At 55.5% G+C, this 25,364-nt stretch overlaps 2 protein-coding genes across 4 annotated transcripts; one reads left to right on the forward strand and one right to left on the reverse strand.

Annotated features, from left to right (window-relative positions):
- Positions 1-3,670: 3,670 nt before the first annotated feature.
- On the reverse strand, positions 3,671-11,678 carry LOC134050875 (protein SPT2 homolog). Its single transcript, XM_062504282.1, has 2 exons — positions 3,981-11,678; positions 3,671-3,897 (listed from the first exon to the last, which is right to left on the reverse strand). The coding sequence occupies exon 1, from the start codon at positions 11,676-11,678 to the stop codon at positions 10,299-10,301; it is 1,380 nt and encodes a 459-aa protein (XP_062360266.1). The 3' UTR covers positions 3,671-3,897; positions 3,981-10,298.
- Positions 11,679-11,684: 6 nt separating this feature from the next.
- PRODH (proline dehydrogenase 1) lies at positions 11,685-25,141 on the forward strand. Of its 3 annotated transcripts, XM_062504644.1 has the most exons (15): positions 11,685-11,979; positions 12,538-12,725; positions 18,165-18,191; positions 18,262-18,296; positions 18,603-18,759; positions 18,893-18,950; positions 19,314-19,430; positions 19,579-19,658; positions 19,917-19,998; positions 20,291-20,383; positions 20,476-20,622; positions 20,770-20,945; positions 21,026-21,124; positions 21,523-21,611; positions 22,831-25,141. In XM_062504644.1, exons 2-15 carry the CDS (start codon positions 12,589-12,591, stop codon positions 23,010-23,012), a joined length of 1,479 nt encoding a protein of 492 aa, XP_062360628.1. In that variant the 5' UTR covers positions 11,685-11,979; positions 12,538-12,588; the 3' UTR covers positions 23,013-25,141. The 3 variants fall into 3 exon arrangements, with proteins under 3 accessions (XP_062360628.1, XP_062360627.1, XP_062360626.1); XM_062504643.1 differs by lacking the exon at positions 18,165-18,191 and having other exon boundaries at positions 18,603-18,752; positions 18,886-18,950; positions 22,831-25,140; XM_062504642.1 differs by lacking the exons at positions 11,685-11,979; positions 12,538-12,725; positions 22,831-25,141 and having other exon boundaries at positions 16,397-18,296; positions 18,603-18,752; positions 18,886-18,950; positions 20,792-20,945; positions 21,523-21,612.
- The last annotated feature ends 223 nt before the right edge of the window (positions 25,142-25,364 follow it).

Raw genomic sequence — 25,364 nt, forward strand, 5'->3', positions numbered from 1 at the left:
TATAGATATACAGATATAGATGAGATAGAGAGATAGAGATAGAGATAGAGATAGAGATAGAGATAGAGATAGAGATAGAGATAGATATATACTGATACATATTCAGATGAAAATAATCTATTATTGTTATTTAATTCTGGATCACATACTACGCCCCACTCTGATGGCTCTGAAGACTGTTAAGCAGTGACCAGCAGCAATGTCAGCTCTGTCTCTCAGCCCTGGGGCAGCACACGGGGAGCCTCAGGCAGCTGCCCTGCTGCAGTGAGGGGAGGATGCTTCAGGATGGAGCTCCCAGTTCAAATCAGTTCAGCACAGACCACCAGGAACCACATCCACCCCAGAGAGCAGAGGGGTTCACTCCAGCTCTGCCTCCTTATCAGAGCAGACAGTTCCAAACTGTCTGTGTTCCCCCCAAATACTCTTCTCTGGGCAGCTCCAAACAATAAAAAGGGTTTGAACCCACCCTATTACCTTTTCTTTCCTCCTTTTTTTTTTTTTGTGCCAAAACCAGAGAAAATACCCCATTTTGAGAACAAAATGGTGCAGAAAACTAAAGTGACACAATCTTGGAGTTCAGTGACATGAACAGCCCCTCAGCCTTAAGAGGTCTGACAGTTTGTACTGGGAAGAAGGTGTGATGCTGCAACATTTCTTTGGAGACAAAAAAAAAAAAGAAAGGAAAAAAGGGTGGCTTTTATTTTTAGAAGTTTTTGCAGCCAAATTGTTGTCAGGCCGTCTGTGCTCTGCTGAGCAACACACAGTGTTGGGCACAGCCAAGAAGAGCTTTCTCACAGAGCAAAATGTCATGATAGAAGCAGGTTTCATCAGAATCCCAACACCCTTCATGGAGAAAATTGCCAAATTTTGGACAAACTGCATATTGTTTATCATATTTTTTTTGTTGCCAGAATCTGTTTATGGGTGAAGAAATATGAGATTGGGCCTGAATTGCTGCTTTATTTCGGAACATGCCACATTTCCCTTTGGTGCCCTCTGGTGATGCTGAACAGTTAAAGGAAGTCTAGGATTTTAGTTCTCTTCCATCTTCGACCACCACCTAGCTTTCCCCTTCACTGCTGTCCATCCTCTGCACCTAGAGATGCTTCCAAAAGAAAACAAAACAGGATTCTTATTTCTCTTTTTTCTCTGGCCTTGGACATTAACCCCATTGTTCCAGGGCTGACTCGTGGCTCCCTGAGGTTGGGGAACCTCTGGAGATGGTCCAGTGCCATCTCTGCTCAGGAACTGTAATCTAAAGCTGTATTCCCTGGGCTATAGCCCACAGGCTTTGGGATATCTCCAAGGATAGAGAGCACTCCTTCTCTCATGAGTGGTTTAAAAATCCTCACAGCTCTTCCCTGGACTTGATCCAGTAACCAGCATCTGTCTTGTACTGGGAAGCACAGGAAGGTGAAACACTCCAGATGCCACCACACCTGTCTGTAAAACCAAACTGCTACCCCAGTAATTCCTGGCACCAGAGAATCAGGCTGTGCGAGCTGTGCCTGTTCTGGTGAGACACTCAACCATGATTGCACCCACCCCAGTCCAGCTGTGACATGGGCCGGGATGGCAGATCGGCACATTGTAGTGTGGCTAAGGGGACTCTGCAGTTCCTTTCCCAGGAAAGAGCAGCCCTTGGGCCAGCCCAAGGGCGTTCCTCTAGGTGCCAGGAGGAAGCAAGCACAGGCAGGGGTTGGAGGAATTTTGGTGAGCCTGCCCTTGACACTGACACCCGCACACATCTCACAGAAAAATTGTTGCTTCAGGTTCTTCATAAATGCCAAGTCAGCATGTGATGGATGGGCTGGGACTCCTCCCAGGATCTCTCCACAGCAGCTCTCAAGAGCAGCAATAAAACTCCATCGACAGCTGGGCCAGGATGGGGTGTATGGGGAACAACCTGGAAAGGAGCCTTTCTGGGGGCCAGGCACCCCTGGGGCAGAGCAGGGACAGGGCTGATGGACCCACTTTGGTCTTGCTAGGCACTGTTCCACTCACACACCCCTTTCTCCTCCCACCCTCTGGACAGGTGTGTACCCCAATAAACACCCTTCTCTGCCCGAATCCCGCTCATGTGCACCTCCAGGGATACACACGCACACTCTGCACAGCCCTGTTGCTCAGCCCTGCTCCCCAGCACCCCCCACCATTCCACACGGGCACTGCCGCTGCTGGGGTTGGATGACAATGCACAGAGGAGAAAGGCTCGTTCAGACAGCTGCCCATGTCCCATAGTACATGAACAGGTATCCCCAGCCCACCTGGCCCTCCCAGCACCCTGCAAGTACCCCTGGTGCAGGCAGGCAGTGAGGAAATTGGTGCAGCCATCCAAGGTCAGTCTCAGTGCCACCCAGCTGGGACATCCACCTTGGGGCTCCAGTCCCTGACACCTCACAAATTCCACCCACACTATGGAATAGCTGAACACCCCTGCCTACTGCTCACCCTGCTGCCTGAATAGCCCGGGCTCAGGCTGCAGGATACATGCCAGGACACCTCGGCTAGAGAACAGCTGGATAACTGGAGTTTCTTAGAGCACAGCTGGGTAACTGGATAGTTTTCACGAGAACTGGAGGGCCCCCAGAGCTCTGCTGCGGGTGGGGTGGGGGGAGAGCGGGGCTGAGGCACGAAAAATTCACGGGAGCAGCCGCTTCCAGAGCGGGCCAGACCGTGGGCTGGGGATGGAGACAGCCGAGGGAAAGGGGCAGGGACAGCAGGACGAGGCCGCGGTTCCCGATGGCGGCCGGAGCTCCAGATGTCCCACCGGTGTTCCCGGGACCGGCCTGGGCAGCTCCGGGAGCGGGGCCGCAGCGCCACCCAGCGGCCGAGAGCCGCCACTGCCCGGGAAGCGGGAACTCTCCAGGGACCCGCAAAGTCCGACCAGTGCCACCCCTGCCATGGGCAGGGACACCTCCACTGTCCCTGCCTGCTCCAAGCCCCCTTGTCCAGCCTGGCCTTGGACACTCCCAGGGATCCAGGGGCAGCCACAGCTGCTCTGGGCACCCTGTGCCAGGGCCTGCCCACCCTCCCAGGGAACAATTCCTTCCCAATATCCCATCCAGCCCTGCCCTCTGGCAGTAGGAAGCCATTCCCTGTCCCTCCATCCCTTGTCCCCAGTCCCTCTCCAGCTCTCCTGGAGCCCCTTCAGGCCCTGGAAGGGGCTCTGAGCTCTCCCCAGAGCCTTCTCTTCTCCAGGTGAACACCCTCAGCTCTCCCAGCCTGGCTCCAGAGCAGAGGGGCTCCAAGCCCTCAGAGCATCTCCATGAATTCTCAGACCTTCCTCTGAATTCTCTCCAACAGCTCCACCAGCACAACCCTCCCACAGCGAGCCCCAGCACATCCTCCTGGCTGCTCCTGGCTCTCCCCTCAGCACAGGACAACCAGGAACCACTGCCACCACCTTGTGCTCCACCCAAAATAATGTCCAAGCTGCGTTGGTGTCTCAAGAGGGTGATGTGACCCATGGAGGGGCAGGAACATCTCCTAAGGATCACATCTGCATCATGGTGCTTTAAACACCTCTGCTCTGGAACAAAAGCACATCCACCTCCCTAGGGATGAGCAGCCCCTTCCCACCCATGCACAGGCCCTGGTGTGTCCTTCACCTCTTGTCATCCTCTTGATGAAGGAACACAGTCAGAAAAGCAGGCAACAGAACAAGAGATCTGCACAGGCAGGTTGTTGTTTCTGTTTTTGTGTAAGAAACGCAAATCCGTTCTCTCCAAAATCTAGGGGAAAGGAGATGCCACAGTGCTCCCTGAAGGGAAGGAAAGGACAGCAGCCCTCCATCAAATTTGGTGATGACTTCTCCAAATTTACACCAGAGCAGGTTCATCTCTCGTCTTCGAACTGCTTTTTTTTTCACCTTGAATTTGTTGCCTTTCTCCTTTCCTGAAAAAAATACCCGGAGCATAAAGACATCTTTTTTAGTAACACACAAAAGGTTTAAACCCTTGGAATGACTCAGATCTAACCTTGTTTCTCCACAGGTGAATTTTGAGGCCTTTGGCCTCAGCAGCTGAGGACTTTTTCAGTGAGTCATGGGGGCCCCAAGGAGTGCTGTGGGGTCCTTCCTGGTGCAGAGGAGCCCAGGACTCAGCACAGCACATGAAGGTCCTTCTGCAGAGATCCTCAAACCTTGTAGGGATGGGTTGGCATCCTCTGGCAAGACCTGAGCGGAAGAATTCCCAGGAGGGAGATGGAGTCACAGCAATCTCCTATGCCTCCCTTGTTCAAACCCCCTTCATGGGCATCCCAGAGCCAGCCAGCAATGCACGGATACAGAGTAGCTCTTTGCTTTTGGTTTCTAGTAAACAGAGCTTGCAACAAAAGTTCTTAATTTCCATCAGGTGATTTTTCTGGGCTGTGTCAGGGCTGTTCTGGTGCTACCACAGATGTGCTCTGTCTGCTGTGGACAAGCAGCCAGAGGACCAAAGCCTCTGGGCCACCGCTGGGAGTGGGGTGGACTAATGGGACAATGGGACAGCCATTCCCACAGGACGTAAGACCACTGCAGTGGCTGCTTCTGAAACATCCATAGCTCCAGAGATTTAAAAACAAAAAAAAAAGAGGGAAAAAGTCACATGTTTTGGTGCTAACATCATCTCTTACACTGGCAGAGCCTGATCCGGCTGGAGCACAGCTGCAGAGTAGCTCTCCAAAGCACAGAGCAAAAACGTCAGCACAAGGAACAGCCTTTGCTGGGTCTCTCTGCCAAGTCCCACCTGGGTTCTGCCCAACTTTACCTTTTAGGCCTGAAATTTTCCATTCTGGAGTATTTTTCTTTCCAAGTTCCAGTGCAAAGAGCCACACCCAGAGGGATGAGAAGCTGGGTCAGCCAAACACCCTGAGATCTGCTGGAGGGATGCTGCCCTTTACTGGCAGATGAGGCTTTGGAGAGAAAGCTCATTTCTTCCAGCTGTATCATCAGTTCTAATTAGAGAAAATTAATTTGGCCTGCATTAAGTAAAAAAGAATTCCGTCATTGCAGTGGAAAGCTATCATGTTGCCAGCTTGAGGAAGAGGGACTTGGGAGTGTTGCCTTCTCCTGTCCCCAGCAAAATCTGGGGAAATTTTGCTGGTGATGTTGGAAAATTATTTGAGTTCTCACAGATTCAAGGTGTGAGTTCTGGTGAGAGCTGCCAGCACTACTGTCCCAGGCTGTTCTAGTGGAGCATCCTCCAGAGCTCTCTGTTCTCCCCTGTTCTGGGGTGGCTGGCACAGCTGTGGATAGTAGAAATGGGGCTCAGCAAGGTGAGCCTTCCCTGTGGATGCAATGGCTTGAATCCCTCTGAGGAAGGATGCTCCCTTTGATACTTTCTTGGGCAAAGAATTAAAACATTACCAATAAAATTTCAATTGGAAGAAACTTTGAATGAGAAAAATGAAGACACACAACCACCAGAGTGAAAGATTCAGCCTTGAAATAAATAAAAAAAAAAAACATAAAGGGTGAAAAAAACCTATGAGTACGTCAGCAAGAATCTGCAGCCCATGCAGTGAGCAAGGACCTGTGGGTTTGGATGTGGAGTTCAGGGCTCTCTGAGCATCCCCTGTGGTGCCTATGCCAGCTCTGGGGCAGGGACTGGCTGGGATCACAGGACAGACCCCACAGTAGACATGGAGCCTGGACAGGAGCAGAAGGAGAGCAGTGTCCAGCTGATCTGTCAAGTGACAGATGACTTTCAGGCTGGCGCCAGGGAGGGAGGCAAGGCCAGTACTGGCATCCAGCAACTGCATCCCCTCTTCCCTTTTCTCCTTAATTTGTCTCAGGATGCCCCTGTATTCCCCTTGCCACACTATGCTCAGCTGCACAGAGGTTGTGGTGCTTGTGGGAGGGTGGGGGACCACAGGGTTCTCAAATACCCCCTCTCCATCTCCAGGATATGGAACTCCTGACTCAAGAACCCAAACTCAGAGAGATGAAACAACCCCAGAAAATAAATTTATTTTCAATTCTATTTTCTACTTTTTTTCTCTCTTTTCAGCCTTTCTGGGATCTTGCACACCTTCTCTGGGACAGGAGAATAAGGGAAAAGCATTAAGGTTTCCACAAAGTATTCATCAATGTAAAGGAAAGTGGGAAAACAACACAAAAGAAAGAAATCAAGAAACCAGAACAGCTTTTTCCCTTCAGTGCAGACAGTTCAGGAGCACTAGGGGAAAATTAACATTTTTCCTCCAATTTTGTTCCACTGGAAGAGAAGTCCAAGTACCCCTCAGTGCCACTTGCTTGCAATTACATACACAGAAAGTTAAGAAGCAAAACCAAGTGACACTTGAAAAAACAAATATCCATCATCTGTGAGCTGGGAACTGACTTGAACCAGCCTGAAACCTCCTCTAGCCAGGAGCTGCCTCTGGCAGGGGCCATCCAGGCTCTCGCTGGAGCTGCAGCTGCCCTCAAATCAATCAGGTTTTGCTGTGAGACAAATGTTTCCAGAGGCTCAGTAATTAAGAGGCTATTTTTAGAGAAATGAGCCACCACATTAATCAATAAGGAGCCACCAGCTCCTCAAGGGTAAAGGGGGTTGGAGCTGCCCAGCTCCAGTCTCAGGAGCTTGTCCCCAGCCCCATGATGTGTGATTGCCCCCGGGTGCTACAGGGAGCTCTACCCCATGTCCTCACCTCGCTGGCATCCCACAAGACACCTGGGATCTTTGGTTCCATTGTCCTTCCCAGGGGATGCTCCTGGCAGGCAAAGGCTGCAAAAAATAGAGGGGCTACTTAGGAACATCACCTGGGAGGGGTTTGGGAGGATGCCTCCGGACAGCTGGACTAGGAGCAGCTGGTTCAGGTCTCAGCATCAGCTCTTGGGGGACAGGAGGGGCACAGCCATCCCCACCACACACTCCTGCTGTCCCTGCCAGGGCTGGCTCCTTCTGCCTTCCACCTCTTCTGCACACCCAGGAAGAAGAGCCAAGCAGCCCCTTTCCTGGGAATGTTCCCCCAGCACAAGGTGTTTAAATAATTTACAAAGGGCTAAAATAGAGCTGACTCCCTTCCAGGCACTCTGGCATCCAGGCTTTGTAAACAATTAACTTGCCAAGGGAGTCAGCTGGGAAAAAAAGACTTTTCATGTCCATTCCCTAGGCCCCACTTCCACAGAAACCTTTCAGCATGATCCTTTCTCAGCTGTTAAGAGCAGAAAAATTGTTTCAGGTCTTCACTGATGTTCCTTTTCCCCCAAGCACACTTGTGGACATCTCATATGACTCCCTTCTGCCAGTGGATGGAAAAAGAGAAAGACTCTCTGGGGAAAAAAAAAACAAAAACAAAAAACAAAACACCAAACTGATGTGGTAAGTCTGATGTGTCTTTCCCTGCCTTGGATATTTCCTTGGTTTCCTTTCAGAGGCAATTTATTTTTGTAGTAGCATTGACCTTCATGAAGACAGGAATTCACCTGGGTATTTTCTCATGGCTGCTGAGCCACACCCAGGAACTCGCAGGAAGAATCAAGAGGACATTTATTTCTTGGGATGAAAGTGGGAAATGCCAGGGATCAGACCCGATCAGTTTTCAAAATCCCAGCCATGCTGGGAGAGCAAGGTCTGGACTGGCCAGGAGATCAGCCGCAAGAAGAGCCACCCAGCCAGCACCTCTTTCCTCTGCAAGGTCTGTGGCAGCTCTCTCAGCTGCATTCTCCAGGGCCCCCAGCCCAAAGGAACACCCCAGAAGCTGGAGCTCCCACCCTGTGATTCCCCAGGTGACCAGCAAGTTCCCAAGACTCCTGCTCTGGTCTCATGGAGGCAGGAGACTGAGTGCTGCAGCCTCACCTGCCTGTGTCACACCTGGACAGGGATCACCCTTAATCCTGCTGCAGCAGCTCAGTCTCCTGGGGCCTCTGCAGCACCAAGTGCAAGGGGAAGGATGCAGTTCCCTGGTTCCCCAGCTGTAAGAAGGAAGGTTGGTCCCTCCATCCAGCTGCCAGACTGTGGTCCATACTATGGCACAAGTCAGTCACCCCCAGGAGGGTGACACTGAGGTGTGACTTGACAGGGTGCTTGGGAGGGGTCAGAGAGTACCAACTCATTATCCAAACAAACCCCATCCTAAGGCTGGGAGCTCCTGTGCACACCACAGGAGTTTATCCCCTCAGAGTGGGCAGTAGTGGATCGAGAGTTCTCCCTGAAGAGTTGCACAGAGGGAGATGAAGCCTCTCGTGAAGAAAAATAACCCCCAACGAGATGAAAACACACATGCAGCTGCGGTTCAGGATGCGCCATCCTCAAGTCCATCTTCTCCTGGGTTTTGCCAGTGGATCCACATCAGTCTCTGACCCACCCAGCTCCTGCCACCCCAGCACCTGCTGCCCCAAGGGGCAACTATGGCAGAGCCATATGCCAGCTGAGGATGGCTCCCACAGGGTGCAGGCATGCTGGCCTGCGGTGGGAAAAATTTGGTAGCACAGGTGCTGGGCACAAGTCAGGCATATGATCAGTGAGAAATACCTGACAGAGGAACACCTGAGTCAGCCCTCTCCAAGGAAACCTCAGAGGAGCAATGCTGGAAGCACAAAGTGCTGGGGCAGCAGGGCTGGAAGGCTCACAGAGCTGTGGGACAGTGAGGACAGAGCCCAGGCCCAAAGGATGGGGCAGGCTTGACCCTAGCCTGGCACAGGGCTGGAGGAAGAGGAGGCTGAGGAAGGCTGGTCCCACAGCCGGGGAGCAGAGCAAGCAGCTTCCAGATCATGTGCCCTTGCCAACTTCTACCATGAGGCAGAAGGAGTGATCATCCCACAGGTTCTCCTTCCCAGATGCTGGGAGCAACTACTGTTACTCCTTGCCATCTGTGATGTTTGTGATGTCAAAGAAGCCTCTGCTGAGGGCTGGCCCATGAAATATGCATGGCATGGCATCTCCTAAACTGCATCTTCTCCTGTGCCAAATTCCCTCCTTGCTTATTTGTCTCACATTCAAATGTTTTTTTCACATTTTACAGCTTCCCAAGCCATCCATAATAGCTACTGCTGGATTTATTCCCATCACTGGTGCAGGTGAGAGTGGTCAAAGAAGGACTTGAATGTGTGTTGTCCAGCCTTGGCCATGTTGCCCATGTGGAATATCGCAGCATGGTTGTGTCTGGGATGTGTGTTCCAGCCACAGGCTGGACTGAGCTTCCCATGCCAGCTGCAGCCACTTTCAGCAGAGCCCCTCTGTGCCAGCAGCACCTGTCTGGGCATGGTGGAGACAGGGACAGTGGCCTCAAGGGCATAATGTCACAGCCAAGGGGGATTGGGATCTCGGGGGGTCAGTGCTCTGCAAGGCAACAATGACCCATGACGGATTGGTACAGTCCCCACAGCAGCCTGGAGCACCCCTTGTTGGTCTCCCTGCCACTGTCAGGGCTGCCAGCTCAGGGATTTCCTCTGCTTCAGGTACCACCATCTTGAGAGAAACCTCATCAGATTTCATTTCCATCAAAAAGTGGCTTTTTGACATTTCATCTCTGAGTCTGGCCCTGAGACTAAAGTTTCTTCAGAAACTCAGACCTGGTTTTGCACCCAGCTGGATGCAGCAGGGCTGCAGCTCTGCTGGCACAGCAGGCAGCACTTGGAAGCTTTCCCTGCCAATACCAGGAGAGTTTCCCAGGAGTGACTGATGCCATTAGAGCCTTTGAAGGGAATTTTCTGTAGCAATTGGCTGAGAAACAAGGTTTGAACTGCATCCCAAAAATTCATATATACAGTCTCATTACGGCAAGGAACATTGGGTGAATTATTATTATCACTAAATGGCACAAAAGAGTCAACACGGGGAATGTTTTGAGGGAAGCGGATGCTTTTCCAGAGTTTTGTACCCAGCTCTGTCAGAGGCAATGCCACTGTCTTGCTGTCCCCGTGGAAGACAAGATGTTCCCAAGGAAAACCTTACAAATGAGCTCAGAGAATCCCCGAGGTTTCACTGCCGGTTACAGCAATGCCAGTAATGCCAGTTCGGGAGAGCAGGAAAGAACAATTGCAGGAACTAATTTTCCCATCCCTTGCCTGCGCTGAGCATTCCCAGCACAAGATGTCACTGAGGAGCTGGATTTGGACAGCTCTGCATCAGCCCGGAGTCTTCCTCCAGCAGCTACTGGAAACTGGGCTGGAGAGGTGGGCATGGAGAAAGAACATGGCCACAGAGAGAGGACGTGGGCACGGAGAAGGAATAAGGGCACAGAGAAGGAACATGGGCACAGAGAAGGCGTGCAGCTGTGATGTTGCTGATGCTGCAAAAAGGAAGGGAGGTACCTGATCTCCCAGGCCAAGACTCGAGAGCGTTTCTGGCCGCGGGGCGTCTGGGAGGTGCTCAGTAATCTCCGGAGCTCAGCACTGGGTGTGCCGGGGAGGAACAGCTCAGGCAAACGCCTGCCAGAAGCAGGACAGGTACTCGCCTTGCCTGTGAAGATCCCGAGGTCCTGCCAGCCCCCTCCGGGGCTCCATGGAACAGGCAAAGCCCAACAGCCCCAGCCCATGACGAGGGACACAAGTCTACTGCCTCAAGGAACCCAAGCACCCATGAACCCCGACCAAATAAGAATTCAGCTGAAACCCCCAAACTGAACTCTGTGTTCACGCACACATCAGGAGGAGCAAGTACAAGGGCTTGAAACATCTCTCCCATGACAGGTCCCGCGGGTCTGAGCTCTTTCTCCGAGTGTTTCTTGCTCCACAGCCTGGACATACCACAGCCTGCCCCGGGCATGGCTATGAGGGAAACAAGCATCCTTTGAGACATCCTTTGGCCCTCCCTGGGGCTGCCCTGAGCAGTCAGTAGTCTCTTGGCCCTGCAGGGCTGGCCCCAGTGATCCCCACAGGTGCCCTTCAGGGACCACTTCAAGGCTCCCTTGGGATCTTCATCATTTCTCCAAGGACTCCTCCAAAGGCATGAAGTCTTCTTTGCCTCGCTCCCAGCACTGCTCCAAAGAGAGCTCCCTTCAGACCCTATCCAGGGCTCCCCTCGTGCCGCACCTGCCCCTCCAGGCCCTTCCTGGGGCTTCCGGGAGGGAGGCGCCCCCGGGACTGGTTGCTTCAAGGGGATGGGAATGAGGAAGGCACCGGGCAGGTAGCTGCGGAACTGGGGTGCGCTGGGCAGGGTGGCTCCAGTCCCGGTGCTGGCCTCCTGACCTTGCCAGTCCCGGTTCCTATCGCCGACCCGGTACTCATCATGGCCGGTCTTGGTCGCGGTCCCGGTCCCGATGGCAGTTCCGGTACCAGTGCCAATCTCGGTGCCGGTGTTGGTCCCAGTCCCTGTCCAGGTCCGAGTCCTGGTGCCTCTTCCGGTTTCGGTTTCAGAGCCGGTCTCGGTGCCGATCCCGTTCCCAGTCCCGCTGCCGGTCCCTGCCCTCGTGTCGGTGCCAGTCCCAGAATCAGTCCCAGTGCCGATCCCGATCCCAGTTCCCATCCCCGTGGTGGTACTGATGCCTGCCTCCATGCCAGTGCCAATCCCATACCCAGTCCCGCTGCCGGGCCCGGTGCCGATCCCAGAATCACTCGCAGTCCCGGTCCCAGTGCCGGTCTCGGTCGCCGTCCCGGTGCCGGGGCAGTGCCGGCGCCCGAGGCCGGTTCCGATGGCAGCAGAGCGCGGCCAAAGGCGGGGCGGAGCGGGGCCGTGGAGCCGGGGACCCGGGGGCGGTCCCACGCGGGCCGTACTTAAGGCGGAGGCGGGCGGCGGCCCCGCCGTGTCCATGGCTCTCCCGAGCGCCGCCCGCGCGCTCTGCGCCGCCGTTCGCCGGTGCGATCGCCCGAGCCGCCCGCGCTCCGCGCCCGCCGCCGCCCCCCGCGGGTTCTCCCCGGCGGCGGCGGGCACGGGATCCCGTCCGGGGCCGCCCCCTCCCCCGCGGAGCGAGGAACGGGTTCCGCCGCCGCCCGCCGTGGATTTCGGGGACCCGCGCGAGGCGTTCCGCAGCAAGAGCAACGCGGAGCTGTTGCGGGGACTGGTGGTGCTGGGGCTGTGCGCCTTGGAGCCGCTGGTGCAGCACAACCGGGAGGTGCGTGGAGGAAGGGGTCCGGCTTGGTGGGGCTGCTCCGGGGTGGAGCTTGTCCCCCGTTCAGGGGGTTACCGGCTCTGGACCGGCGGAGCTCTTGCTCAGGGGCCGCCGGCTCCGGGAGGTCCCCTTCTGCAGGGGTTTCTTGCCCCGGGGAGTTCCATTTCGGAACTGCGAGTCCCAGGATGGAAAGTGCCCCTTCCGGACGTGTAGGTGCGGGATGGGGGTTCTGTCGCTCCAGGGGTGACCGCTCCAAATGAGGAGGATCTTTCGTTCCGGGAGAATGCCTGTTTTTCAGGATGTTGGTGCGTGCCGGGGATACTCTCACTCCGGGGTGTTGTCCGTCTTGGGCTGGAGGGGCTCTCACCCTAGAGGTGCCCATTTCGGGACGTGTCATTCCCCTTCCGGGGGGACTCTCTGTCTGAAGGGTGCTCGTGTTGGGGAATTCTCGGACCCGGGCCGGGAGGTGCCCGTTTTGGGGGATGCCAGTCCTGGGTCGTGGGGACTTTTACTCCGGGGGTGCCGGTGAGAGACGGGCGCTGAGCCGCCGCTGTCCCGCAGCTGCTGCAGTTGTGCCAGCGGGTGCTGGGGCAGACGCTGTTCGAGCGGCTGATGAAGATGACGTTCTACGGGCAGTTCGTGGCCGGGGAGGACCAGGAGGCCATCAAGCCGCTGCTCCGGCGGAACCAGGCCTTCGGCGTGGGCGCCGTGCTGGATTACAGCGTGGAGGAGGACCTGGGCGACGGGCGGTGAGTGCGGGGCTGGGGCGGGGCTGGGGCGGCCCCTGGCCGCGCTGCCATTGGCTGAGCCCGCCCAGCCCCCCGCTCCTATTGGCTGCAGGGCCTTGCGTCACGGCCTCGCCCCCCCGCCACCGCCCATGGTCCGCGCACGGGGATGACAGTGCCAGAACATGGGGATAACAGTGGGATGGCAGTGCCAGAACACGGGGATGGTAGTGCCAGAATATGGGGATAGCAGTGGGATGGCAATGGGATAGCAGTGCCAGAACACGGGGATGGTAGTGCCAGAATATGGGGATAGCAGTGGGATGGCAGTGCCAGAACACGGGGATGTCAGTGGGATGGCAGTGCCCAGAAAAGGGGGGCCACAGTGCCCCACAAACGGCGGTGGCAATGCTCCGCACACGGCGGTGGCTGTGACCCGCACACGGCAGAGGTCTGTGTCCCGCACTCAGCGTGCGGGGCTCACACTGGGCTGTATCGTTCACCCTGTCCCTCTCCACATACCGGGTGCTGCCCCCCTGTCTGCTGCACCCCCTCTGTCCCCATCTATTCCCTTGTACACACCAGAGTTCAACCCATCTCCAGCGCTGCTGTACACCCCGAACCTTCCTGCACACCCTGAGGGGGCTTCCACCTCGATTCTCCATCTCCCATGGGATGCTGACCCGTTCCATCTTTCCTGTAGGGTGCTGCCAGCCACGTCCCATTTTCTCTAACCCCCAGGCGGCTGTGTCCCCCCCACCCTCGTGCACAGATCCAGGCAGCGTTACTGTCATGCCTGAAGTCCCCCTTCCCCCCTCCCATTGGGATGCTACCCCCTATTCTTGCCCCCTCTATCCCCCACCATACAAACATTGGCACGCTACATCACACATTTTGGTGGAGTCAATGATCTTTGAGCTTTTTTCCAATCTTGACACCTCAGTGCTTCCATGAGTTCCACCCTCTACCATTTCCATCTCTCTCAAGCTGGGATCGTTCTCCCCCTTTCCGCACTGCCCCCTAGTCCCGGGTAGCCTTCACTGTCTCCCGCCCTCTGCCAAGAGCTGGCACCAGCCCAAAGCTGCCGGTAACTTTCCATTATTCAGGCTGCAGTTCCGGTCCGCTGCGCTCTCCAGATCCCTGGGCCGCTGGCCGGCACGCCACGGTCACGGGGATGGGCGGTGTCCCTCCTCCCCGCGACAAGGGTGGCCCTTCCGGAGGACCCTGGCTGGGATTGCCGTCCCCCGGGCAAAGCTGCGCAGCGGCAGTCCCTGTTGGCAGCTGGGGACACCGTCCGGCTGTCATACGCTTGTCACGTGGTGATAAAAACAGCGGGAACGGCTTTTTCGGGTGGTTTGCGAGCAGGATGTGAGTCAGAGTGGTGATGCGGGTGCTGCTGCTGGGCGCCTTATCTCTGGTCCACGTCCGGGTACTGCTTATCGGGGACCCCCATATGCCATGGCGAGTGCCACTGCCTCTCACTGCTGCTGCTCCTGCCATACATCCCTGGGAGTGAAGGCACTGTGTGGCCGTGATGGGAGCAGGCACTGGTGAGGGCGGCGTGGGCACGGCAGCTGGGCGAGGGGAGGCAGGGCTGCGCCATCCCAGAGTGGGCAGCAAACTTTGGGGGTTTTCTAGAAAAGCTTCAAAACACACTGCTGCTTCCTGGCAGGAGGGTGGCTGGTTTGAAGGTGTGTAGCCAGGTGTTTCTTCCCTGGACATGCAGCCATGGTCCAGGTAGAGTTCAGCATTCCCGTGCAGCTGAGCCAGCAGCACAGGTGCTGCCAGGCTGGCACTGCTGCCCTCCATGCCTGGCTGTGCCTGGGCCAGGGGCTTTTCTGTGGGCGACCATAGAAGACTTTCAGATAGGCTCTGCCTGCGCCTGTTTCCCTCCTGCTGATGGGTGGCAGTGGTTTGTGAGCTGGCTGGGCTGTGCCGCTCCTCCCCTGCTGCAGATTTGGGGTTTGCACATGTGGTACTCCTGGCTAGGTGAGTTCTGCCTGTGCTGTGTGGGCCATTCACATCCAAGAGAGTTCCCAATGCAGACCTGCCCAAGCCCCAGTGGGATTTGCCTGGATATTAGGAAAAGGGTCTTCACCCAGAGGATGGTTGGGCTCTCCAGGGTGTGGTCATGGTCCCAAGGCTGCCAGAGCTCAAGGAGTGTTTGGACAATCAGCATAGGGTAGGATTGTTGTTTTAGCAGGGCTAGGAGGGGAACTTGATCTCATTTGTCCCTTCCACCTCAGGATGCTCTATAATTCTACGAACAAGTAGAACAAATACCAAGCCCAGGGTGGCACTGGAAAGGTTATGTTGAATGGTGTCCCTTGCCAACCATCACTCTGGGTCCTCCCTGGCTCTGTTTTGGTTAAAATCCCAAATTCTCAGTGCTTCTGCCAGGGCTGGTGCTGAGTTGGGCTGCATGTGGTTGAGAGGGGTGGGAGCCCTGGGTTCATGACTGCTGGTCTCCAGAGCTGTGTCCTTCCCCCTGGTGAATGCTTTGGGATTGTGCTGCTGCCAGCCAGGAAACCAAGTTACAAATCACATCACTCAGTGGGTATTTTGGCCTCTTGGTGCTGTCTTCTGCTGTTCTTCTGGAGCAAGCCCAACATAATGGCAGGGAAATGCCCTTTCCACCCCAACAGTGGGCTGTGGCGCCTCTTCCACAGCCTTTCTGCCTGCTGCAAGCCCCTGCCTGCCCTGCTCAGGCTGGCATCCAGGACTCTGCCAGCTTGTCCCAGGAGGCCTCAGCCATGTGCTGAAGGCTGCTGCCAGGTCATGGTGACACAGCTGGAAAATAAGTGTCCTGCAGGGAGCAGAGGGCTGGGAGTTCATCATGGCTTCAGCGTGGCTGCAACTCTGGGTGGGGGTGGAGGGGCTGCACTGGGCAGGGGCTCCTGGTACCTGCAGGGTGAAAGAGTGAGCCAGTGGGGTGAAATAATGGAGGTGGTTGTAGCCTCCTGGCAGCCTTGGGGCCATTGCTGGCCCACAGGCATCCCAAGACTGTGGATGGGTTAGGGTTGTGCTGACACAGGGGAGGGACCATCGTGCCCCTAGCATTGTCAGATGCTCTTCAGGCTCTGCCATGCAGAGTGTGGACTTGGCTTCCTCTAGAAATTCCTTGTGTGGATATCTGACACTTGCCCCCGTGTGGGATCACTGTCCCCAGCCTGGCCAGTGCTGCTCCCAGAGCTGCCACGTCCCCTTCTCCTCTTGTTCCCAATGCTGCTGTCACCTGTGCTCTGTCAGCATGTACCTGGGATCATGAGGCAGTTTCTGTTTAGCTTGAAGCTCTCCAAGGCGGTCCTGTGGTGGTCCTGGGCTGGTGTGTGCTGACAACTCCCACATGGAACAGGCTGAAGGTCTAGTCTGCCAAGAGCTTTGCTTTATTCCTACCTGTGGGATTTTAAGCACCACCCATACCTCCAAAATGGACTTCATGTAACCACAAGTCTTTTCCTTGGATGTAATAATTCAAGGACAGCTTCTCCCTGATCCTTCATCCACTTTGCCAAACCCATTTGTTGATGAGCAAAGCAAACACGCTGTGCTACTGGCACCCTCCAGGTAACCTCCAGGCCCAAAGGGATTATTTCTGACAGTGGGACCTTTGTGCTGCTCCTGAGCTGGTTTACTTATCCTGATCCAAAACTTCCTGGAAGCCCCATTTGCTGTGCCAGCTGGATTACCCTTTCCAGCCATCCAGCAAGCCCTCACAACCTGCTTTAGGCAAGTGTAAGTTCCCAGGCTCTGAGCTCAACCTTGAGGTTGTTCCTGTCTGGATACAGCCTGCCAGGAGTGTCTGGACAGCACTTGGAGATGGGACCTGCTCTGGGAGACTTGTGGGTTTGCAGAAGGGATAGTCAGGTATATGCCAGGTTCAGTGGCACTTGGGTGAGGAAATGGTTTTACTGGCCAAGATTGATATTGCAAAGTGAGCAGCTGATGTCCAGGATGAAGTTATTTCTTCAGCTGGAAGGAGCTTCCTTTATTTTGCTTGATGCAGAAGAACAAAGCTAGCACCGTGGCACTGCTTTGAATGCTTCCCTAGAGTATGAAGAAACAGCTGGTGCAGTCATGCAGCAGAAATGCTGCTGGGAAGGGTGTGTTTATCTTCAGGAACATAAAACACTCTAACTCCAAGGGTGCTATTTTCTATTTGAGCTGCGTGCCTTCACTCCAGCCACTTATCCCTGGTACCTTGGATGTTGTACCCAAGATGTGCCTTGGGCTCAGAGCTGTCCCTTGTCCACAGTGCCCATGTCTCTGTGTGCCTTCATGTCATAGCAGTATTCAGCTGAAGCTGTCCCCTGTGCCACGCTGCCTGCTTTAAAGGGAGCTTCCACCTAGTGAGGGCTTTGCTGACAAATCCCATTTCTGAGAGTATGATCTCTCCTCCCTTTCCTCCACCCTCTTTCTGTACTTGGGGACAGAAAGCTGCTTTCCCTGTCCTCAGACAAGTAAAATCAGGGAGCAGAGCCTGCTAGATATGGCGCTTGTTGCTTCCCATGAGCTCCAGCTGTTCCTGCCCTGGCTCACACTAGGCTTCTTGGCACTTTGTGGGGCTGTTCCTGGCTCCAGGAGGCCAGAGAGAATGGCTTATTTCTGGTTATTTGTGCTTCCAGCAGCCCCTAATCTCTGTCACAGGATTTCCATATGGGAGAACATGTCCTGGAACCATGCCATGTGCATCTCTGCTCTCTTGTCCAGGCCTGCTGGCTCTGGATATGTGGCTTTGCCACTTCCCTCACACTGTGCTTCTGCCCCATTGGGCACAGCCAGTTTGGGGACAGGGATGCCAAGGCAGAGACCTCCTGGATTTGATGGTCCTACTGCCACCCGGGGCTGTGCTTCAGGGGCTGGCCCTGGGTCTGCGGCTGGGTTTAGGGTGTCAGCAAGAAGGCTTAGCTACTCAATCTCAGCACGGATCTCATTACTTTGCCAGCATCCCCCAGGCTGTCAGAGCCCTGTTATCTCCATGGCAGAGAGTTTGGGCTAAAAATGACATCCGAGATCAGCTGGAGTTGAAAACAAAATGTTGTTTGTTAGTTGTTGGCTGAAGCCATGGCACAGAGGAGCATGGGGCAGCAGGGCACCCTTGGGTTGATGTGCTCAGAGTCTGGAGAAGCTCTGTGCTTTGTGGTCTGGTTGCTGGTGCCATCAAGGTTAGGAAGCAGTGGGTTGAGGCTTGATGTCACCACAACAAGGACCATGAGCAGGCTGGAGATAGAGCATGCCAGCCCCACCAGACTGACATTGTCTTTGCCATGGAGTGGGCTTTTGGAGAGCATCTCTGAACCCTAGGAGAGGGCATCCTCACTGTGATGCCTCAGAGCTCCCAGGTTATCACTGGATGGATGGTGAAGCCCTGTTCCCTTCCACAGGTGGGTTTCAGGCATCTGAACTGTCAGTTGGATCCCATCAGCAATGGGATGGCAAGGGAACAGCAGGGTCCAGCACCAGAATGGAAGCACAGGAGCCTCAGAGCTGGCCTGTTCATCAGTGTAGGGTTGCAGGGGATTGCTGACCTGGCCCTTATCTTTCCTGTTTCTCTTCTTAGCTCCCGCACCTCTGCAGCCGAGAAGGAAATGGGAGGTGAGTGACAGGAGATAGCCTGGAGGTCCAGGCACTGCAGGCCTGGTGTTGTGGGGGAAGGCCACAAGTACCACAGCCTCAAAAAATGAGCTGAATGAAGAACAGCATGGTTCCTGGCCAAGTCTTGCCCCTCAGGAAAGACTCAGCCTCTGCTCGGGCACAGAGCAAGCAGAGCCCATGTCAGAGCTGGGGGCTCTTCTGAGGTCCAAACCAGAGCCTCTCTCCCTTTCACCCACACTGGAAACTCCTGGGTAGGCTGTAGGAGTTTGGTGGGGTATGGCCCATCTCTATCCTCTTCTACCCCAGGAACAGAAAAAAGGGAAAAGCGATACCAAGCTCATCAGGGATTTGGGGGTCATCATGGTGGAATCACTGGTGCCCACACCTATTTCTACGCTGATGAGGCTAAGTGTGACCAACACATGGAGACTTTCCTCCGCTGTATTGATGCCTCAAGTGAGTGGTCTATGTGTCCTGGACAGCCCCGCTGTTCTGGGGACTGCAAGGATCTCTCAGTCCCACCACTACTGTATCTCTCTTGCCTGAGGGCTGATGGTTAGGTTGACTCTGTCCTTGTGGTTCCATCCAGGTGGCAGTTCAGATGACGGCTTCTCTGCCATCAAGCTGACAGCACTGGCCAGACCCCAGTTCCTGGTGAGTGCCAGAGCTGTGGCACAGTGTGGTGGGGCAGAGCCAGGGCCACAGATGATTCTTCTGCTGGGCCAGGTGCCAGGTGGCATCTCTAGTAATGGCAGTGAGGAGTGGGCACCAACAGCCTGTCTCCTGTGAGCCCAAGACCCCTGGAGACACTGCCTCAACTTTTGGGAACACACAAAGAGCTTAGAACTGTAAAGGTCCCAACACGAAGGGGGATGTGTGGGGTCTGTACTGCTTGGCGAGGCTAAGGTGCCCTGCTCTGGGGTCAGCATCTGCCTTGGGCTGGGTGTGATCTTGCAAAGCCCTGGCAGGACAGGAGGCTTCAGCCTGGGTGTCTCACCTGGAGCCCTGTCCTCACAGGTACGGTTCTCAGAGGTGCTGGTAAAGTGGCGGAGGTTCTTCTACCACATGGCCGCAGAGCAGGGCCAAGCCGGGCAGGTGGTGCTGGAGACAAAGCTGGAGCTGGAGAAGCTGCAGGTAAGGCTGGTGATGCCTGTGGGAGGAGGCTGTGCTGCAGGGATGCACTGCTGGAGGTGCCCGTGGACACAGAGGTGCCAGAGCAGCCCTGAGCTGTGACATCTCAAGCAGACAGACCCCCATGGCCCAACACTTCTTTTGGTGGCAGGAGGCACTGGCCAACTTTGGTATTGCGAGCAAGGCAGAGAGCCAGCAGTGGTTCACAGGCAACAACCTGGGCACAAGCAGGTAAGTTGTATGGGACCTGGGAGTGCTGCAGGGCAGGGACACTGGGGGACTTTGTCCCTATCCCTGGGGCAGCAGCAAGGGGAGGTCTCCAAAGGCCATCTCTGGCTCAGCACAGCAATGGAATCTAGGGGAAGTTTGGGTGGAGGTGACAAGACAGGACACATGTCATGTGTCCTTCCTGTTGGTGGGGTTTGGGAGCCAATAGAGAGCCCCCTGGCTTTGCAAGACACCAGCAAGGACCTGGGTCTCTGCTCCCAGCACTGTGGACCTGCTGGACTGGAACAGCCTTTTTGACAGCCGCACCAAGCTCTCCAGGCCTCTGCTCATCCCCAACAGGAAGGTGAGTACCCACCTTTGCTACCCCCAGAGTGGTCCCACAGAGAGTTTGTGGGAGCAGGGCAAGGGTCTTGTGCTCTTTCCAGTAGGTGCTGGTGGCTGCAAAGCTCAGCCATGCTGTCATCACAGTGTGCAACCACTAGGCTGGCAGGGTGGGCACCCTGTCACACCGTGGTGGCTGGGGGACTGGGATGGAGCAGCAGTCCTGGGGATGGGTTCCCTCCAGGAGTGTTTGTGTCACCCCCATGGGAAGAGCTGGGTGCAGGCAGGGTGCCACAAAGCTGCTCCTGTTTCAGACTGGGCAGCTGGAGCCTCTGCTGTCACACTTCAGTGAGGAAGAGGAGCTGCAGATGAAGAGGGTCCTGCAACGCATGGACATCCTTGCGAAAGTGAGGGGGCCTTGGGGCTGGGGGAGCCACAGAGGGGGACACATGGAGCAGGCAGTCCTATGAACCCAACCTGGGTGTCATTCACCCCCCAGAGAGCCATGGAGAAGGGCGTGAGGCTGATGGTAGACGCAGAGCAGAGCTACTTCCAGCCAGCCATCAGCCACCTCACCGTAGAGACACAGCGCCGCTTCAACAAGAGCCAGCCCATCATTTACAACACTTACCAGTGCTACCTGAAGGTGAGACTGGCATGTCCCAGTGCACTGGTGGGGACAGATGAAGACCTCATCTCCTGAAGCCATGGCAGTGCTCTGGCATAGCTGCTGACACCGTCAGGGGTGGCACTGCAGCAGTGACCTTGTGCCATCTCTTCCACTCGGTCACAGGAGGCTTACAACAATGTGACAGGGGACATGGAGCTGTCGCGCCGGGAGGGCTGGCACTTTGGCACCAAGCTGGTGCGTGGCGCCTATATGGAGCAGGAGAGGGAGAGGGCAGCTCAGATGGGCTACGAGGATCCCATCAACCCAACCTATGAGAAGACCAACGAGATGTACCACAGGTGGGGGACAACCCCAGCCACACTGCTGCCTGTTGCCCCAGGGGGAAGAGGCCTCACCAGAGACCCGTCCTGCCTTACAGGTGCCTGGACTATGTCCTGGAGGAGATCAAGCATAGCCGGAAAGCCAGCATGATGGTGGCATCTCACAATGAGGACACGGTGAAGTTTACCCTGCACAGGTGGGTGCTGGGCAGACAGTGTGGAGAGGCAGGGACAAGGGACTCGAGGAATGTGTGGGGCCCAGCAGAGATGTAGGGAGATGTGCTGTGGTTTATCAAGTTCCCCCTGAGCTCACCTGGGGGAATCCTGGCTCCCACCTGGCACTCAGGGCTTTAGATGGGGCTTAGAGCTGAGGTATAGCATGGTGGCCCCAGTGGCTGCAGAACTGGTCACATGACCAACCCAGAGGCTGTTGTAAAAACAAATCCCTCAAGATCTACATCCCAGCATCCATCTGGGACATGGTCAGTGCCATGCTGTCCTATTTGGAGATGATCCCAAATCTTCTGGTGGGACACACTGCCCTGGTGAGCTCTGCTGTGTCTGCTCTCCTCCCATGCTGAGGCTTGTTTTGTAGGATGATGGAGTTGGGGATCCATCCCTCGGACAAGAAGGTGTGCTTCGGGCAGCTATTGGGCATGTGTGACCAGATCACCTTCCCCCTGGGTGAGTTATGGGAGGAAGGAAGGGAGGAAGGGAGGAAGGAAGGTCACAGAGCACTGGCTGAGCACAGTGCCTTGCCATAGGGAGTGCTGAGACCCTTGTGGGGCTTGGGGAAGATGTAGATGAGGATACAAGTAGAGTCACATCCCTCTTCTGGAGTTCCATGAGCCTGTAGTGGCTGGGCAGGGACATTCCCACTTTGGAGTCTGAGCAGAGATTGGGGTGTCCCAGGGTGGGGCAGAGACTTGTCCCAGCAGACAGAAACCCTCTCCTCTACCTCCTTGGCTGGGGGTGTCCCTGGGCTCCATGGGAGGTGCACGTTGAGTCCTGGGCTCTGCTGACAGGATGGCACCAGCCTCTTGTGTCACCTTGGCCACAAGCCCAGGTAGCAGAGCAGCACTGCCAGGGGCCTGAACAGAAGGACACACAAAGGTATAGGCACCCAGCCCAGGTCAGGGACTGTTCCCCCTGCTCATACCAGTGTCCAAAACAGAGTCCCAAGGCCAGCAGAGCAGCAGGAGGCAGACTGGGCAGTTGTCCAGCGCAGATGCTGCTCTGTCCTGGAGTACTCTTGGAAGTGGGGCTTGGCCGCCCATCTGCAGCCTCCTCCAGTCATGCTGGAAAAATGTGTTAACTTGATGTTTCTGGTTGAATGCTCTTTGAGCTGGCCCAGTCCCGGCTGCTGACATTCCCAGGGCTCCTGGTGACCTCAGCCTGCTCCCTCTAGCGCTTTCCCAAGCTCCCGGTGCTGAGCCAGGAGAGGATGCACTGCTGCTCCCCCCACCAGGCTCCACCACTGCCGGGTTCCTCTTCCCAGTGCCCAGCCATAGCCTCCTGCACATCCATCCCTGCTCCACAGCCTCAGAGCATGGGAGAGTAGGCAGGGAAGGGAAGGGCAGGTGGCTTTTTTTCTTTCCCCCCCTATCTTTTTTAATTTGCCCCCCTGTTTTTTCCTCCCCCTGTTTTTATTTCACCTCTTTTATCCTTACCCCTTTTTCTTTGCCCTTTTCCCCCTTCTCTCCCTTTTTCTCCCCTTCCTGTCCCTTCCTTCCCTCTCATCTCTCTGTTCACTCTTGCCCCCTTTTTCCTCTTTTCATGTATCTTCTTCCTATTTTCTCTTTTCACTTTTTGGACTTTTTTCACTTTTTTCCTCCTTTTTCCTTTTTGCACATTTTTTTTTCACTCTGAGCACTTCCCTGACTTGCAGTCTCTCTCCCTGCAGGCCAGGCTGGCTTCCCGGTGTACAAGTATGTGCCCTATGGGCCAGTGAATGAGGTGCTGCCTTACCTGTCCCGCCGGGCCCAGGAGAACAGGGGCTTCATGCAGCGGGCAAACCGTGAGCGGGACCTGCTCTGGAAAGAGGTCAAGAGGCGTCTCCTCACAGGAAACCTCTTCAGCCACTGACCCTAGCCTCAGCCCAGGGGCTCCTCTACCTTCATCCTGAACCACTGTCACCATTCCCCATCCCAGTTGCTGCATCCCATGCTGCAGCTCCCCCAGCCCCCTTTGCCCGGGGAGAGAAGTGTCCTTGTACCTGTTGAACCACTTGCACCTCCCAGTGGCCTCTGGGATCACCCCAGCTAGCATTACCCCAGGGATGGCTCTCTGCCATCCCATGGCCTCTTGAGCTGTCTTCTGCCAGCCCACCCTGTGCCTTGAGGAACACTGTGCTGGCGTTTTTTTTCCCCTGGCAGGATTGCACAGGGTGATTTATCCACTTGCCTTGTGCCCACGGGCTCAGGTCCAGGTGGGCTGGGTGACTTGGGGACAAGCTGGCCTCAGCCAGAAACTCCTCCAGCCTCTGCCAGGGTTGGAGCTTTGCCTCCACCAGACCTTTGAAGGGGTGGGATCAGCCCCTGTTGTCTGTCCCAGACAGCTACCTGCCTGCTCACTGGCTTTGCACTGACCAGAGCTGGGCAGGTCCAGGCTCTCCCCCATAGCATTGGGATAAGCTGCCTGGGGTTGTCCATCCTCAGGCACACATCCAATGGAGAAGGAGGGATGAGGGGAGGGAGCTGGCCCCATCCCTGTACCATTCCTGCCCTGCCCCCAGTCCCTGTTTCTAATGATGGACCAGAGGCAGTGGGAGCACCAGGAGCTGGACCACAGCTTGTCTCTGCTGTACACTGGATTTATAGAGAATGGAAATTATTAAATCACAAGTGTTCCTGCTCCCATCTCCCATCTCTCTCTCTCTCTCTCTCTCTCTCTCTCTCTCTGTTATTGAGCAGCCACATATCCCCAGGCACTCCCATGGTCTCAAAGGGAGGTTAACACTGCACACTTTGGTCTTAGCCAGAGGTTGGGGAAAGGAGTAAGGCCAAACTTCCTGTGACAGGGACTGGAGCTGTGGAGCTTCCTGTGATGGGTTTGAGGGGAACTGGGAGTCCTGGGGCATCCCCCTACCTGCAGAGGAGGAGGTGGCAGCATGGGAGAGCCTCTCCCCACCCTCAGACATGCTTCTGGGGGACATGCACCCTGTCAGCTTTCACGCCTCAAATTAGGGGCACTTTTTCCTGGGCTCTGCAAGACCACAGGCATCTCTGGGATTCCCTGCCTTGAGCTGTGGCAGTGTCTCCTTTTTTCCTGGGTCAGTCTCTCTACTTGGTAAGCCACTCAGAACAAAGGAGTGATGTTTTGGCTTTCCAGAGCTGTTCATTTCCTGCCTTTTCTCTAGCTGAGACTCTTCTGCCTTAAAAAAAAAAAAAAAAAATAAAAAATAAAAAAAAAAAGCACCAAACCTGGAGGGGATCAGGGAGCCTTGCCTGGAGCATGGAACCAGAACAGCACCGGTGCAGGCAGCAGCTGGGCTCCTGGAATTTAAAAGCAGATGGGAGAGGTTCTAGCCCTGGGCTGCCTTCCAGCCCATGTGGGATACTGTGACAGTGGCGCAGAGTACCCTGGTGCACAAGGGGCTGACCTCTGCTGCTGCAGCTGCACAGAGGGCTGCGTGATGCAGAAGCAGCTGTTACCTACTGTGAGCTTCTGCAAAGACCCCCAAGCATCTGTGTAGTAAGGCAGGAGAAGCCCCTCTTGACCCTCTATTTTGCAGATAATCCCCAGCCCTCTTCCTAGGACAGGATAGCTTTGCAACCTAGGTCAGTGGTGTTTGTGTGCTGTTTGCAGGGTCTGTGTAGGGCTGCAAGTGCTGCCTCCTGAACACCCAAGGCACGGGATGCCCTTGAAACCCCAAATCCCTGATTCCCCACAATCTTTCACAGAATGTCCTCAGCTGGAAAGGACCCACCAGGATCACCCAGCCCAGCCTCTGGCCCCAGCCCTGCACAGGCACCCCAACAGTCCCATCCTGGGCATCCCTGGCAGTGCTGTCCAAACACTCCTGGAGCTCTGGCAGCCTTGGGGCTGGGACCATTTCCTGGGTAGCCCCTCTGGGGGAAGAACCTTTCCCTGATATCCCACCTAACTGTCCCCTTGCACAGCTGTATCCATGCTCAGCCAGAAAATAGCAACTGCCGCTTTTATTTCTGGGCTCACTGACCCAACCAACCCTCCCATATCTCAGGCATTCCCCACCCTGCTCACTTTCAGCTTTTACTGCTGTTTTCTGCTTGTCCTGAAGGAAGAGGAAGTATGGAAAGGCAGTGTGTGTGTGTGTGTGTGTGTGTGTGTGTGTGTGTGTAGGACCCTATGCTACAGCCTTGCTTCTTGCAAGCAAGAAGAAAGGGAAAGAGCCATATCCTTGCAGCAACCATCCTGACAGCCTGGGCACAGTGAAGATGATGACAAGTACCTCAC

Source organism: Cinclus cinclus, chromosome 17 (assembly GCF_963662255.1).
Source record: "Cinclus cinclus chromosome 17, bCinCin1.1, whole genome shotgun sequence".
In the NCBI taxonomy this organism is placed as follows: Eukaryota; Metazoa; Chordata; class Aves; order Passeriformes; family Cinclidae; genus Cinclus; species Cinclus cinclus.

Excerpts from the sequence above, each read along its gene's own strand:
- LOC134050875 (XM_062504282.1), bottom strand. The coding sequence starts at position 11,678 with ATGGACACGGCGGGGCCGCCGCCCGCCTCCGCCTTAAGTACGGCCCGC.
- PRODH (XM_062504644.1), top strand. The coding sequence starts at position 12,589 with ATGAAGATGACGTTCTACGGGCAGTTCGTGGCCGGGGAGGACCAGGAG. Across the intron at positions 18,297-18,602 it reads AGCCGAGAAGGAAATGGGAG|GAACAGAAAAAAGGGAAAAG; the intron begins GTGAGTGACAGG and ends CTTCTACCCCAG. Across the intron at positions 18,951-19,313 it reads TGGCCAGACCCCAGTTCCTG|GTACGGTTCTCAGAGGTGCT; the intron begins GTGAGTGCCAGA and ends CTGTCCTCACAG.